The sequence below is a fragment of the Pangasianodon hypophthalmus genome, chromosome 4 (genome assembly GCF_027358585.1).
Source record: "Pangasianodon hypophthalmus isolate fPanHyp1 chromosome 4, fPanHyp1.pri, whole genome shotgun sequence".
Taxonomy (NCBI): Eukaryota; Metazoa; Chordata; class Actinopteri; order Siluriformes; family Pangasiidae; genus Pangasianodon; species Pangasianodon hypophthalmus.
The window spans coordinates 32,373,814-32,389,483 of record NC_069713.1 but is presented as its reverse complement, the minus strand read 5'-3'; the positions used below and the strand labels follow the sequence as shown (position 1 = coordinate 32,389,483).

Sequence of the window (15,670 nt, the reverse complement as noted above, 5' to 3'; positions counted from 1 at the left end):
ATACACGCAGCATACTGCATCCAGTTCTTAAGTAATAGCATTGGTTAGGAACACCTAGTGATTAGGAATACTAAAAATGAGCTAAGATTTCACTGTAGCTAATGTTGTGGTGTTATAGAGGCAGCCATCTAGGATGCCTTCATCTTGGAACCACTTTTTCCTTTAACACAATTTACTCTCATTCTGCCCCCTAGGCCTTGCCTCTTGAAGTTTAACACTGTAAATATGCAGATATGATATATTTATGAATGAGCTTTATACTTAGCTTAATAATCCGGTTGAAATGAGTAAATAAAGGGGGTATATTATTATAGAATTACATTTGTTTTTATTTCTATTTATATCAGGCTTGTAGCCCAGTAGCTGCACTGGTTAGGACTGTAAGGTTTGGACAATATTCAGAAAGATACTTTCCGAGAGAATATGTCATTATTGTGCATATATCCCTTAACTTAAGCAAAGGTAAAGAGGAGAAACCTAATGACATTTTAAAATACGCCAGGTAAACACAGTCATGAGCTGGTACCAAAAGTAACGTACTACAGTGCTCTGTATAAACATTCACCTCCTTGAACCTTTACACATTTTGTTGTGTTACAACTTGCAACTTGGTACCTTGGTGCTGGAGAGAGTCACAGCTCAGATGAGTGAAGCTGTTCATGGGAAAACTGTAGCATGGACACTCCACAAAGCTGCTATATGGAAGAATAAAATAGGCCATATAAAATTCTGTTTGGAGTTTGCCAAAAAAAAAAAAAAAAAGCCATGTAGGGATCTCAGTAAACATGGAAAAAGGTTGTCTGGTGCAATGAGATCAAAATAGAACTTTGTGACCTTGGCAGAAAGCTCTACGGTTGCTTATCACCTTGAGAACGCTGCTCCCACAGTGAAGCATGGTGGTGGTAGTATCCTGCTGGGAGGATGCTTTTCATCAGCAGGGACTGGGAAACTTGTCAGGGTTAAGGCAAAGAAGGATGGAGCTAAATACAGGGCAATCCTCGATGAAAACTTTTTCCAGTCTGAAAGAGACTTCCAACAGGACAACGACCTTGAGCATGTCACCAAAGCTGCTGTGACGTGGTTCAAAACCGAGAACCTGAATTTGTTTGAATGGCCAAGTCAAAGCCACTCAACCCGATTGATAATCTGTGCGAGACTTTTTAAATTATTGCTCATCAATGACTCTGACAGTGTATAAGCATTTTTTGCCAAGAACAATTGGCAAAATATCAGCATCCAGATGTGCAAAGCTGAGAGAAACATCTCCCAGAAGACACGCAGTACACGTGACTGCTGCCAAAGGTGGTTCTATCAAGTACTGACCCAGGACAAATGTCTGAGTTTTTCTTTAATCATGCTTTTTCTCACCATAAACAAAATATTTTGTACATATTGTGTAAACCAAATGCTAAAAATCCCAGTTTAGTACATTTCAATTCCAGGTTTTAACACTACAAGTGTGGGAATGTTCAGGGGGGTTATAATTAAGCAAGTGACTGTAAAGAGTAACTGAAAATTTGTTAGCATCGTTATCTTATATGACATACTAATTTGGCATACTAATAAGGATGGGAGTATGCCGTTATGGATATAGCCATTGAAGTATTTTTAATTGAAACCTTTCCAACCTTAATAAAGGAATTTTTTTTTTTTTCAAAATTCTGGTATTTGCATTCAGGTTGCCTTATGCACAAATTTTTACAAAAACTGGTGGATGGAAACCTTAGTGCTGATAGCCAGAACAGGGTGTTTGGCCATTAGAAGAAAGGGGGGTTGTAAAAATTTCAGGCACGTATACAGCTTTGTTTGAATGTAAGGGTAGCTATTGGATTTGATCAGCTTTGGAATGAAAGCAGCGGTAAGGGGTGGAAAGTTAATTCAGGTTGAGACAGATCCGATGCAGCAGCTGTGACCCCTGGAGTGTATAAGAGACAGAAAGAGAAAGAGGAAAAGCATGGGAGCAGAAAGGTTATGGGGGCACAGTGTGATGTGATGTGTCCCTCTAGGCTCCTTGTCACCTCATTGGCTGTGTCTCGTCCCCATCCCTATCCTAGAGGCTTGGTGGCAGCTGTGAACAGTTTGATTTTGAGCTTTTTTGGCTTTTTATTCTGCATCGTCTCTCAGTTCCTTTCTTTCACTCAGTTCGGCTAATTTTGATTCAGGTCATTGTGGTTTAGTTCACATTGACAAGGCAGGTCTAATCTCCTTATGTGGACATTAAATCTATTAGCCTCATTGGAGAAACACAATGCTATAATAAAGCCTGTGCTCCTTGACCTGAACAAACAGAACCGGTGAAATGATGTGTGCTGTGTGCCAATAAATATTAATGTCAGACAAGCTGAACCATGGCTACCAAATTCACCTGCCCTGTGATATTGTGATATAAGGGTATACAATGCTGTTATAATGCGAACAATGCTGCTCATGTACAGCTGCATGCACACATGTACGCACTGTGAAATGGAAGATTTAGCTTTATTGTAGTAAAATATACCTTTGAATCTTTTGGTGTTAATCTAGGTTTATGTAGGGCTATAGGACTCGAGTCCATTCTTAGACTTGAGTCCAGTCTCATGACAAGTTCTGTATTGACATGGACTTTTATCTGACTTATTGGCAATTGTATTTGGGACAAGTCTTGGTCCTGGGCATTGGTCTTGTTAAATTTGGTCTTGGTCTTGACCAAGTGCTGGTAAAAAATAATGTTTATGCTGATTTTTCTTTTCGTATGGACTAAGCTTGACAAGAAGTAATTCCTTCTTCTAGAAAACATAGCCTAATAATTGGTGCAATGCACAATGCTGAAGCCAATAGTTGAAGTAAAGGCTTAGCCTTAAAAAGGATTTGATGGTTTTCGGTCTTGATTTTGACCGGTCTTGTTTTCTTTTGGACTCAGTCTCGACTTGGACTTGGTCTTGACTCTGTATGAGATAGTCCTGGAATTGGACTTGTCTTGGACTTGACACTGGTGGTCTTTATCTTTATTGATGTTAATTTGGGTTTTTAGAGAATCCTTGACTCAGCATTGGTCTGAATTTTTGTACGTTATTTTACAGCAAAAAAAAATTATGGCTATTTTAGTTGATATTTGCAGCACCAATCTTTGTCTTTTAAATTTTTAAGGCTGTTGACAAGTAATAACTTGAGTGGAAAAGCTTTTCAGTAAGCGGGATGTAAAATCCTTGTGTTCTTCCTCATCATGGGGGAAAAAAGCAAAATGGACAGATGATTGACAGAAGTGGTCATATCATATAATGGATAAACACTAGTATGTACAATCAGGATCTTAGTAAAAAAAAAAAAAGACAGAAATCTGGAGAATGATGTGTGGGAGGCAAAATAGACCACGAAGATCACAGTTTGAGAATTGCACAGTCTCAACATTTCAAAAACAACTATTAGACACTACCTCCATGCACATCATCAGCATATGTGGCATTAAATGGGATCATGACCACTGTAAGTAGATCACTGATGCTTCAGAGTGTTTTGCGAGTAGTGGTTCAGGGCCAGAGTTGACATGAAGATGAAAAGTTGACATGGTGGTATCATAAATTCTGCTAAGTACCAGGATATTTATGCCCGAATCCTGGTTGCTGCTGCCAGGAGGATGACACTTGGCTGTAGATGGATCCTTCAACAAGATAATTGCCCCATATCTATAACATTCATGCAAATGCACACAGACCACAAACTCAATTAGTGTTTGAATTCGAACCCTGATGAAAACTTGTGGTCTGATTTGAAGAGAGAGTGCACATGCACAAACTAAAGAATATGAAGCAGCTTGAAATACTTTGCAGGGAGGAGTGGACCACAATTCTCTGCAAGTGTCTCCAACCATGCTGTGCTAAATATTAATTGTTGGGGTGCTCATTCATTCATTCATCCTCATTTAGCTCTTTATCCTGGTCAGGGTTATGGCAGATCCAGAACTTATCCTGATAGCATTGGTTGTGATGCAGGAATACAGACTGGGTGGGATGCCAGTCCATCACAGGGCAATTTGGACATACACTATACGGCCAAAGGCTTGTGGACACCTGACCATCAACCCATACCCCAAACTGTAGGCTTTGTGGCTACAAACTTTTGGCCATATAATGTACATATTCACACCTAGGAGCAATTACTCCTAAGAGTATCCAGAAACTGTGGGAGGAACCTGGGGAACCTGGAGGAAACCCACGCAGACACTGAGAAAACATGCAAAACTATAACTCCAATAACTCCAAGGTTAACTTTCTCTGTGGGGTTCCTCCAGGTTCTCCAGTTTCCTCCTGCATCTCACAAACATGGCGTGATGTGGATTAGCTACTATAAGTTGCCGCTAAGTGTGAATGTGTGTATCTATGGTACCTTGTAATAACCTGCAGTCCCATCTATGGTGTATTCCCACTTCAGGACCAGTGTTCCTAGGACAGGGATCCCGTAGCTCCACCGCGACACTGACAGGGATAAAGTGCTTACTGAAGATTAATGAATGAATGAACAAACTGAATTACACTTTATAGCCAAAAGTTTGTGGACACCTGACCATCATAGCCATATGTGCTTGTTGAACATCCTATTCCAGATTTATTCCCCTGTGTTTGCTGTTATAATGAGCTCCACTCTTCTGGGAAGCTTTCCACTAGATGTTGGAGCGTGGCTGTGGGGATTTGTGTTCATTCAGCTACAAGAGCATTAGTGAGGTCAGGCGCTGATGTTGGGATGTCGAGGAGGTCTGGGGTTCAGTCGGTGTTCCAGTTCATCCCAAAGGTGTTCAGTGGGGTTGAGGTCAGGGCTCTGTGCAGGACACTCGAGTTCTTCCACTCCAACCTTCACACACCATGTCTTCATGGAGCTCGCTTTGTGCACAGGGGCATTGTCATGCTGGAACACGTTTGAGCTTCTTAGTTCCAGTGAAGGGAAATTGTAATGCTACAGCACACAGAGACGTTCTATACAACTGTGTGGTTTCAACTTTGTAGCATCAGTTTGTGGAAGGCTCACACATGGGTGTGATGGTCAGGTGTCTACAAACTTTTGATCCTATAGTGTATTTGTAGTATGTGGGTTTTGGATGTAGGGATTTTTTCGGTCTTCATCATTGTCTCGTACATGTTCTCTACATTGAGGTGCTTTGTCCAGCTCAATCAAGCATAAAATACATAGTTGTGGTAGACTTCTGGTGTGTCTTTTCAGGTGGTCCTGTACAAAATTTAAATTTGAATTGAAAGAAGTGGAAGGAAACCGTAGTGCTAATCGGTGGGCCAGCTTGGTTGAGGTCTTGAGGCAAGTGGTATATAGGGAGAGAGAAAAAAAGAGAAAGATTTCAGGTTGCTGAGCTCTGCCCAGGTCACGCAGTCTCTTGCGAGTTTTTTTGGCATCATTTGAATTCTATCTTTGAAGTGTAGACAGCTAATGAACTCGTGTCTCACGCTGCTCTGCATTTGCCCCTTCTGTCCAAGTCGCCCCCTTCCTCTCATTCATTATTTCTTTCTCTCTGTCTCCGGATCTTCCTTTGAAGTCAGCAGTTCGTCATGGTGCAGTGATTTACAGGTCAATACTGAAAGCTCTTTGCCCATGATACGGGGCATTAAGCCCTATCAGAGTCATCTATTGCTTTCTCTTTCTCTCTGTCTCTGTCTACATTTTCAGTAGCTTCCTCAGTGAGCGAAACCTTTTAGGATCCTGTTTGAAGGACAGGATCAACAAACTACTCAGTTCTCAGCAAGTACAAATATCCTGAGGCCAATTCAATTCAATTTTATTTGTATAGTGCTTTTAACAATAATAGTAATACCAATAACAAGAAATTCAGATGTATATTTCGATTCTTATTAAACAAGCCAGCAGGAAGGTAAAAATCCCCTGAGACAACATGAGGAAGAAACCTTGAGAGAAACCAGATTCAAAAGGGAACCAGTCCTCTTTTGGGTGACCCTGGGTAGCAGAATTATACATCATTTTATTATACAGTTGTAGGCCAGTACTACTGTAAGTGTGTTGAAAGAATGTTTAGTAGGAGAATATTGTGAAGAGGAATCCTGGGATGAGCACAGGACAAGTCTTTATGATTTCAGGAGCAGTTCTTAGGTTCAAATCTACAGCATCCAGATAAGATTTTCCACTTGGGCATTAAATGGTTTTGGGGAGTGCAAATCTTTTTTTTTTTACTGATTTCAAGCTTAAAATAGTTTTTTTTCTTTTCTACTGGCTAATAATTATGATTATTTCAAGCACTTATTTCTAAATTTCAAGCTTCAACTGAGAACAATGCTAGGAATAATAAACTTAACTTAAATTCAATTTAACTGTATTCAAGATTTCATTATGATTTCCTGAACAATACATTTGCAAATTCCAATATTGCAAAATTATTAAATGACTGCATTCATACATTTCTGTGCAATCACCTGCAGTTTCTGTGCGTCAGTGCTCCTTATGCTTTTGTTTTATGCAGCTGTGTACAGATCTACTGTAGTACATCACTTCAAGCACAACATGGCACATTAATAATTAATGTGTCTGTTTAGGCACCGAGGTTTTCTGAGGCAGTTTTCTTCGATCTCTTTCTCTCTTGTACTTTGTCATCCAGGTTTTTTTTTGGACCTGTCAAAGTCTTGGCAAGGGTGAAAAATCTCAATAACAGAGTTTTGGAGAGTGTTTTAGTCTTTCTGTTGTCTCTGACAGGACTCGTTGGCTTAAGCGGTGAGACTTACACACCCAATTTTACATCCACTGTCTCCATCCCACAATCATGCTTTGACGAGCAGATGAATAGACAGATTGAGTAAAAGAAAGAGAAGGGAAAGCTGAAGTCTTTATTAACCGGATTCCTCGTGTCTCCATCATGCGGCTTCTTCTCTCGCCGGGGAGCCATTACTGAATCATTAGATGGAGGACTGGAGGAGCTGGAAATGACAGAGCAGAACACAAAATGGCAGGAAGAAATGAATAAGGCAGAGAAGGAATGAAGAGAGAAAGGGGATAGGTGAGAAGGCTACAGTATGCATAGCTGCATGGATGATTGAATATGAACTTTGATTGTTTTGATCTCATAGAGGAAATGTTTCAGTGCCTGTTTACAAAAATATTTGTGATGCTTGTTTTTTTCTTTACAAAAATGGCAATTTAAAGAAGTTTACTCTGTACATTCTACTAGAGGTGTTACTTAAGCTTAAGCTTATTAAAAAAAAGCTATTTAAGGGGGCGGGGCTTGAATCCTGACTTCGAATCCCGAGTTCAAATCCCGAGTTCGAATCCCGACGATGCCGCAGCCGTCTGTGGTGATGAACCAATATTCTCTCTCTCCTGGTAACCACAGCGACACTAGCCAATCGTGGGCGTCTGCAAGCTCGTGTATGCAGAAGAGGGCGGATAGCGCTTTCCTCCAAATGTGTTACTCTGTGCTGTGATGCAGCATGAGCAGCAGTTTGAAAAGATGTGGTCTCAGAGGAACCACGTGTTAGCCTTCGCATGATAGGAGATAACAGGCTGGTGGTTGGAAATTGGCAGGGGATGGAAAGCAGCATTTAAAGTGAGGAAAGCATGAGTGAGTTTCGCAATATCCTGTAAAGTTATCAAATTCAGATTTCTAAGTTTACACAGAGGCCCTTAATTGTAGTTCTGGTTTCACAGACCTGTCATCATATCAAGCTTATGATGAGCAGAACTAGAACCCTATGTCAGTATTTCAGTTTTACCCGAATTTAAAAGAGGAAGGAGTCTCTATTTATCCAGAATGTTATAGCTGTACTGCTGAATGTCGCCAAAGAGATAATTATATATAATTATCTATAATCAGCGTAGACATGAATGCCATGTACAGTACATTTGCGTGTTACATGTCCAAGGATATAAGAGGAAAACAATAAAGGAACTAAAACACAATCTTGTGGGGTATTATATCGCACATTTTACATTTTGTAGAATCTCCATTTATGCTAACAAATCAGTAAAATTCTATCAAGTCATAGATATATACAGTATCTGTAGGTAATTTTTGTCCAGTAAAGTCTCTGTGTAGACAAACAAGCAACTGCAAATATCTATGAATATTAGTAAAGACCAAGCCAACTTCCTGTACAGTGATGCACAGATATTGTCTCTCATAATATATAGATAAAACGCAAAGCACTATGAAAGACTGAATCTAAATGTTTAAATGTTGCTGTAAATAATATCTTCAAATAATTCTGTTTTATTTGTATAGAACCTCTAACAGTAGACAGTAGATCTTTTCAGATCTAATGATTGTTTCAGGGATTTTTCTGAAGAGTTTCTGCCATAAGAAATCTTTTTCACTTTACTCCTTATATCTGTGTGACGAAGCGTGGAAGGAAAGGGAAAGAAGAGGATCAGGTGTAGGAAAAGTGTGACGCTGCAGAGGAAAGATCAGTAGAAGAATATAATGGGGGAAAAAAAAGAAAAAAGAACATGGCGTCTTTCAGAGTGAGTAGAAGAAGGAAGTACAGAAGAAGCACGCTTGTGTGGAGAAAGGAAAAGGAGGAACGAGGGAGGTTGAGTGCAGAAGTTTAGACTTCTGCTGATGAGTGTATGAGATGAATAGGCGAAAATCAGCTGAAATCATTTTTGCATGCATCCCTGAGACGGGTTTTTCTTCCCCGTAGCCTGTGTTTTCACCATCCTGTGCTGTCTCTCTAATTCGCAGTCACACACACACACACACACACACATTCACATTCACATCACTATCAAATTAAAACACAAATAGTGCCGCCATTTGCTAATCGACGTCCATAAAACATTTGCGAACTTTAAACGATGGTTAGATATTCTTCAGTAAGTGCTTTATCCTGCTCAGGGTCACGCTGAATCCGGAGTCTATCCAGGGAATCCAGGGATCTCTATCCGGGAATGCTGTTTATATCTGAGAATTTTAGCATGGCATGATTTTTTTATGATGATCTTTTTTTATTTCATGTCATAACTACGATGATATGGTTTAATTATTTATCCATATCGTGCACTGCAATGCCCGTAATGTTTTTCTGGTGAGGACAGATGAAATTGATTTTGGAATATACAATGCATAAATAATCCATGGTAATAGACAGCGTTTTGGAATTCTCATGACATTTTAACTCTCATGATATTAAAAAGCATTCAATATTGTTGTAAGGATAATTGTATATTGGCTGATAAACACTCCGTTTGCTGCATGGTGTAGGAATATGATCCAGAAATAGAGTCAGGCTTAAACAGCTTCAGCAGCAGATCTTACCAACATAAATCCAGAGATAAGCATTACTTTTGGCTGGTGTTCAGGATGTTAATTAAGCCTAGTTAATTAAAACCTTTTTTTTTTAATAGACACCTTGCACTGACAAGGTAATTTGGACTATTCTTAATTTATGTGTAGATCTGACTCAGTCGCTTTCTCAGAGACCCATATTAATCTTCTGGGGTTTTTATTACCATAAAGGTGGAAGTGTCTTTTGATCATCAAACCTTTTACATAGCATTTAACTCTGAAAAAAAAATGTAAGCAGAGTGTTTGAAATATAATAAACTCTTATATTACTCGCATTATATACTGTATAACAACAGTGCTGTTGGGTTCTTGAATCTGATTGGTCAGAAAGTGTTCCAACTAAAAGCCTTTACATGAATGCACGCGTTCTCGTGCTAATTCATAAAAATCTATGCTTAATAATAAACTAATTTAAAAATATGGTGAATGTTTTCTTTATTTCACATTTAAGGAAGGAGTCTCCAGTGTCAAAGCTTTGTAACAGTCAAAAGTAAAGCTGTAAGTTCAGGACAGAGGACTTTGTGCTTGCTGGTTTGTCAGTAACATGACAAGCTGGATATTTTTGTCTTACTAACTTCATGAGAGAGAGAGGGGAAAAAAAAGAAGCGGATGAGAAAAGGATTGGTTATAGCTGCGCTAACCAAAGCGATAACAGGAAGTAGCTCGTTTATTTACGGACAATATCAAATGTAGCTATAAATGCATAAACACGAAAACAAATTTTGCCAAATTTGCTGTGATGTAAGAGGAATAAAACACATAAAATATATAAGGACACTTTATTCCTTACATATGTAACACTTCTAACATCATTCTATATTAACATAGTTACCAAGGTTACAAGGTTACCAAGGTTACAATGATAAACTGACTGTTAAATGTGTTTATTGTGAATGTTTCAGGTGTTGGCGACATGGCGGCTTTACCTCATGGCTCCAAAATTACCAACCAAGGTGCAGTAGCATATGTAACACTCTATACACTTCCCTCTGAGTAACGTTCAACACGGTGTACAGTACATTCAAGTACGTTCATGTTTATTGTGCTTTTAGGTGGAGCAAACGTTTAACTACCTGGAGATTCGTTCTATAAGCCCTCATCCAGAGAACCAGGTGAGGGCCATTCTGCAACTCTAACACGTTTTACGTTTCTGTGTTTCTCTTTAGAAACTAACTCTTTCTGGCTTTGTGCGTCTCTTTCTCTCAGGTCGTCATAGAGACAGACAAATCCACCTACGTCTTCAGGCTACAGTCGAGTGACCACATGGATCAGCTGCTCAGCCACATCAACTTCACTCTCTTGCGCATCTTCAACAGCTCCATCTGCGTGTAAGTTTTCCACAAAAAAAAAAAGTAGGAGTTTCTTTACCTTCCGCATGTGGGAGTGCTATCATTTGAAACCTTTTTACCAAATGGCAACATAGCAGAACCACTTATCCTGACATCATTCACATAATACTTGTATCCTCGATTAATTCTTAGCAAAGTTCACATTTTTTATGTCTAACGTACTTCTTTATGAGCTGTATCTATTCAGACAGCTATAAGGGGCGGAGTTTACCTGACAGAGAGGCATGTCTTAGCATGACTTCCCCATTTTGCTTGCATGATATCGGCTTGAGTGTAGCGGATGAGTGCTTAGTCAGCTTATCCTTCAAACTGTGGGCACTGTTGTTTGTTTGTTTTTTTTGTTTTTTTACAGGAGAGCACATCGAATTAATGTGGCATTATTAAGTGGGCAACTCAAAAAAGGGAAATAAAAGCATTGCATTACGCAGACACGTTATGATTATGATGTCTCTTTCTTTTAGGTTACATCATTGTATTACACGTGATAGCAAAAAAAAAAAAGTTATCTGATTCTTCAGTCCACATTTTCTATCCCCTGACAATAAAAAAAGTAGCAACCTCAGAGGTGTGAAATCCACACAAATTATTTGCATAATCTCAGTGTGGAGCTCAGAAAGCCGGCGCGTTAACCCGACTCTGAATACGTGTAACTTTCCCCGTACAAATACTGGCGTAGGTTTTGGACTCTTGGACTTTTGGAATGAGTCACAGCCTCTGAATAAGAGCAGATGGTTAAGCTGTTCTTCCTCACTTTTACAGCGCAAGTGCATGGTAATTGATTTTGTTCGATACATTAGCTTCTCCTTTCCCAAGTGCATTACTCCTATTCACAGCACGAGCTACTGTAGTTTTTCACACTTTCAAGGCTGAATTGGTGTGTTGATATTGCGCACATTGCTGCATTAAAAATAACATCTGAAATCTCTGACGTCGCTCTTTCTCTCTTTCAGTCCCTCTATCTTTCAAGCAGATGGTGAGGTTTCTGATGGGGGACAGAAATATTCTCCAAGCTCTGAAACATCAGTGGAGGCTCAGAGAGCTTGTGGTGAGGAAAACCCCCACTCACGGAGAGATAATGACCAGTTAACATGCCTTCTTCATTATGGCTAATTTGTTCTGCATATGTTATTTGTTCTAAATTGTTGTTCACAAAGTCCTATATTTAGCATCTAATTTTCTCTCGTTTGTTACTTCCTTTTGAACTGAAGTCAGCATTTCATTCTTTATTCTGTGTCTTTATGAGCACTGGTGAGAAAATGACAATCTATAACTTCACAGTGTATAGTGAGAGTGCTGTTGGAGCTCATTTCACACACTCTGGACTCTTTCAGGTGGCTTCTCGGAGACCTACGCTGCGCTGTGTGACTACAACGGCATTAGCTGCAAAGAGGAAGTGCAGTGGGTAAGATGTGAAGGTCACGTGATATCTCTGTGTTCACTTAAAAAGGTTTCTTTGAAATTTTGAAATCTGAATAAATCGAAATCTTTTTCTGTCCTTCACTTTAAAGGATGTGGACACTATATATCACTCCCAGGACAATAGGGAGCTTAATCTGTTGGACTTCGCTCACCTAGAGAGCAGGTAGAGTAAACTATTTAAAAAAAAGTCACTTGTGTTTTTATAGTAACCCACTGCAACAACACAACACATCAATTCCTGCTCCATCTACACACATTGATGACACACTACTACTTTCTGTGTATTTTTTTTTCTCTCTTTTTATTCGCTGCCTCTCTTAGGGGTTGTTTTAACAGTCCAAAAAACTGTAACGTTCTATACTGCTAACAAAATCCGTATTGTCCCCTGAAGAGAAGGACAATAAAAAAAGGAAAGCTCTAAAATTTTTGATGGCCCATATTTCATATATATGTTTCTCTCTTTTCATTTCATTTCTTTTTGCCTGAAACAATGACTGTATACGTAGGTGAATATCTGAACATCTTTGAACATCAAACATCAGAATGAAGAAAAAGTGTGATCTCTGTGACTTTAACCGTGGCATGGATGTTGGTGCCAGATGTGCTGGTTTGAATATTTCAGAAACTGCTGATCTCCTGGGATTTTCACACACAGAACAGAGTTCTCTCTAGAGTTTATACAGGATGGTGCTAAAAACAAAAAAACATCCTGTGTGGGGAGTTTCTGCAGCTGAAACACCTTGTTGATCAGAGAGATCAGAGGAGAATGACCAGACTGGTCTGAGCTGCCAGACAGGAAGTCTATAGTAAACTCTTAAAAATAATCACTCTTTACAACCGTGGTGAGCAGAAAAGCATCTCAGAACGCACAACACATCAAACCTTGATTTGGATGAGCTGCAACAGCAGAAGACCACATCAGGTTCCTCTCCTGTCAGGAATCTGAGGCTATCATGGGCACAGACTCTCCAAAACTGGACAGTTGAAGATTAGTAAAAAAAATCACCCGGTCTTTTTCCAGTCTTCAGCTGTCTGGTTTAATGAGTTTGTGCCCATGATACACTCTTTTTTAAACGAGTTCCACCGACAGAATGAGTGAAGCATAAAAGAGCATTTTTCCATTCAGATGGGTAACTGACTGCAGGAGTCAGAGCTAGATGAAAAATCATGGAGAGCAATGGCAACTCATCAATATTTATTACTCATCAATATTTCAACCAAATAGGCTTCAAAGCTGTACAATGGAAGTCAATGGCATTATTTTGTTCATTCATACTGTATATACAGTCATTAGTCTGGATTTGTCTACATTTCCAGCCCTGCCATCCCCAAAGAGGAATAGTGAGTGGTCTCGTGAAGGGAAGGTCAGGGTAAAAGTAAAAAAAGAGTAAACAATACGATGCTCTTCCTTCATAGAAACTGTGAAATGGTTCCTCGCTGATGACGTTTTCACTGTTGATCTGCTGCCCAAATTGTTTGGACACTTCAGCAGTTCTTGGCGCAAGACAGCAAACAACACTTTGAATCACTTTCTAATTATCATTATCATTACAATTCTTTGTAAAGTGTTGGATTTGATACTTCATTGTAGGTCTGTTTAATCATTTCCATCGTTTTTCTCATTTGGCCGAAAACCAAAATCTTTTCTGACCGTTTTCCTTGGACGATATTTCTCTGCTTCTCTAATAAACATAGTTAACTGGTGTGAATTGTATACTTATCTAATGTTAGCTATGTCAAATATACAGTTATGGGTTTTATTTCACATTAATGAACTCAAAACCTTCTTCATTTAGTTTAACAGAAAGCGAGGGCGCCGCGTCGCCGCATCTTTCAAGCGGGAAAACTGGGTTGAGATGAGAGCACCAGCTAAAAGATTACTAATGTAAGATGGCGGAAGGAGGCGGGGCTTTGAGAGTTCTCAGTTAATATCTGAGAATTCAAAATACCAACGTAACTACAGATGTCGATTATCTCCTCTGCCATTTTTAAAGTGGTGGCAAAAGAAGCTCTTTTGGCGTATTTATGAGTGATAATTCATACCAGAGTTTGCGGGTGTTAAAATGCGGAGCTCCCACGCAAACTGAGTGAAGGTCTGTGGTTCTCTGATGTATTTCCCTGGAGCTAGGTTCAAATAACAGCTGCATCCCATGGCTCGGTGATTAGCTTTCTCTGCCAAGTGAGTTGGGGAACATGATGAAAACTAGTGTGTGACAGCACACTAACATGAATAGGAATATTGACTAAAAGGAATCTTCTATTAAGGTACAAGTTTGCAGTAGTTTAGAAAGAAACACCAGAGGAGAAACACCAGAGGAGAAACACCAGAGGAGAAACACCAGAGGAGAAACACCAGAGGAGAAGCACCAGAGGAGAAACACCAGAGGAGAAGCACCAGAGGAGAAACACCAGAGGAGAAACACCAGAGGAGAAACACCAGAGGAGAAGCACCAGAGGAGATTATGCTTTGTAGAAAGTTCTCGGACGCTTTCTTTTTTCTTCCAATTTAATTATGGCAGTGAATGGTTCTGGCATTGATGGTATTCATCTAGTGATCTTCCAATTATAACTCATTTATGAGTATTAATTCAAGTCCTACATGTACTTTTGGGATGATTTGGGATTTGAAGTATTTGGTTATTCTTGCCAACTGTTCTAGATTTGGTAGCTGGCTATCTCATTAGCCCAACTTGCATCTAATTTGGATACCAAAGATGTTCATTCATTCAGTAATCTTTAGTAAGAGCTATATCCTGGTCAAGGTTTGCAGTGGATCCGGAGCCTGTCCCGGGTATGGGGCGAGAATGTGCTCTGGAGGGGCACCGGGGCAATTTAGAGTAACCAGTCATCAATCTACCACTGTATTTTTAGGAGGTGGGAGGAAACCGGAAAACCCAGAGGAAACCCACATACACATGGAAAGAACATGCAATGCAACTCATAGACACTAACCTGATCTCAAGATCAAACTGTAAACCTGTGAGGTGTGAAGCAGCAACACTACCCACCACACAACCACGCCGCACATCCCACGAACCATAAACTACACCAGTGAATATGTATTGCATGACCTGTAGCTGTAATTTTCATTCCAATGTGATCACATACAGAGAGGGGAGATTTTCTATACATTGGCAGAAGAGATGATGTTGGCTTCTTTTTGCTGACCACTACTAAGAAGAATGCAGTGAAGAATATCTGAGGTTACGAGAGCATTCACACGTACCGAAGCTCTTATTACAGCCAATGAACCTCTCTGCTGACTTCCTGTCTGGCACGAATGACGGCATGTTATTCTCAGCAGTAGCCTTAGCCAAACAGTGTCAGGTTCTTCCTCCTGTCTCAGCCTGCAGTTAACGTCAGATAGTTTCACTTCCTGTGTGATTTGCATACGCCTCCAGTTGTGTAGAAATAGCCCCTAATCTTGACACCTTGGTCACAGAAACTGACACCTATTACATTTTCTGGAAAAAAACCCCCAAAACAAAACAGGAAGTACCATCTATTTGGAGACTGACACTCGTATGATGACTTACAATTAGACAGAAAAGGGGAAGATGTGAAAAGATATGAACATGGGCTAATTTTTATTAGAAACGTGCCATATTACAACAGTGAAATTGTAGTGGGAAGGAGG

At 39.7% G+C, this 15,670-nt stretch overlaps 1 protein-coding gene across 2 annotated transcripts in view; it reads left to right on the top strand.

Moving 5' to 3' along the window:
- The window catches only part of carmil3 (capping protein regulator and myosin 1 linker 3), a 54,337-nt gene that overhangs the window by 3,850 nt on the left and 34,817 nt on the right, over window positions 1-15,670 (top strand). For both annotated transcript variants that reach the window (XM_034304133.2, XM_026937088.3), the window contains exons 3-8: window positions 10,168-10,218; window positions 10,318-10,377; window positions 10,472-10,593; window positions 11,565-11,659; window positions 11,946-12,016; window positions 12,123-12,196. In XM_034304133.2, the coding sequence (XP_034160024.1) occupies window positions 10,168-10,218; window positions 10,318-10,377; window positions 10,472-10,593; window positions 11,565-11,659; window positions 11,946-12,016; window positions 12,123-12,196 (473 nt within the window). The remainder of the gene's footprint in view (window positions 1-10,167; window positions 10,219-10,317; window positions 10,378-10,471; window positions 10,594-11,564; window positions 11,660-11,945; window positions 12,017-12,122; window positions 12,197-15,670) is intronic.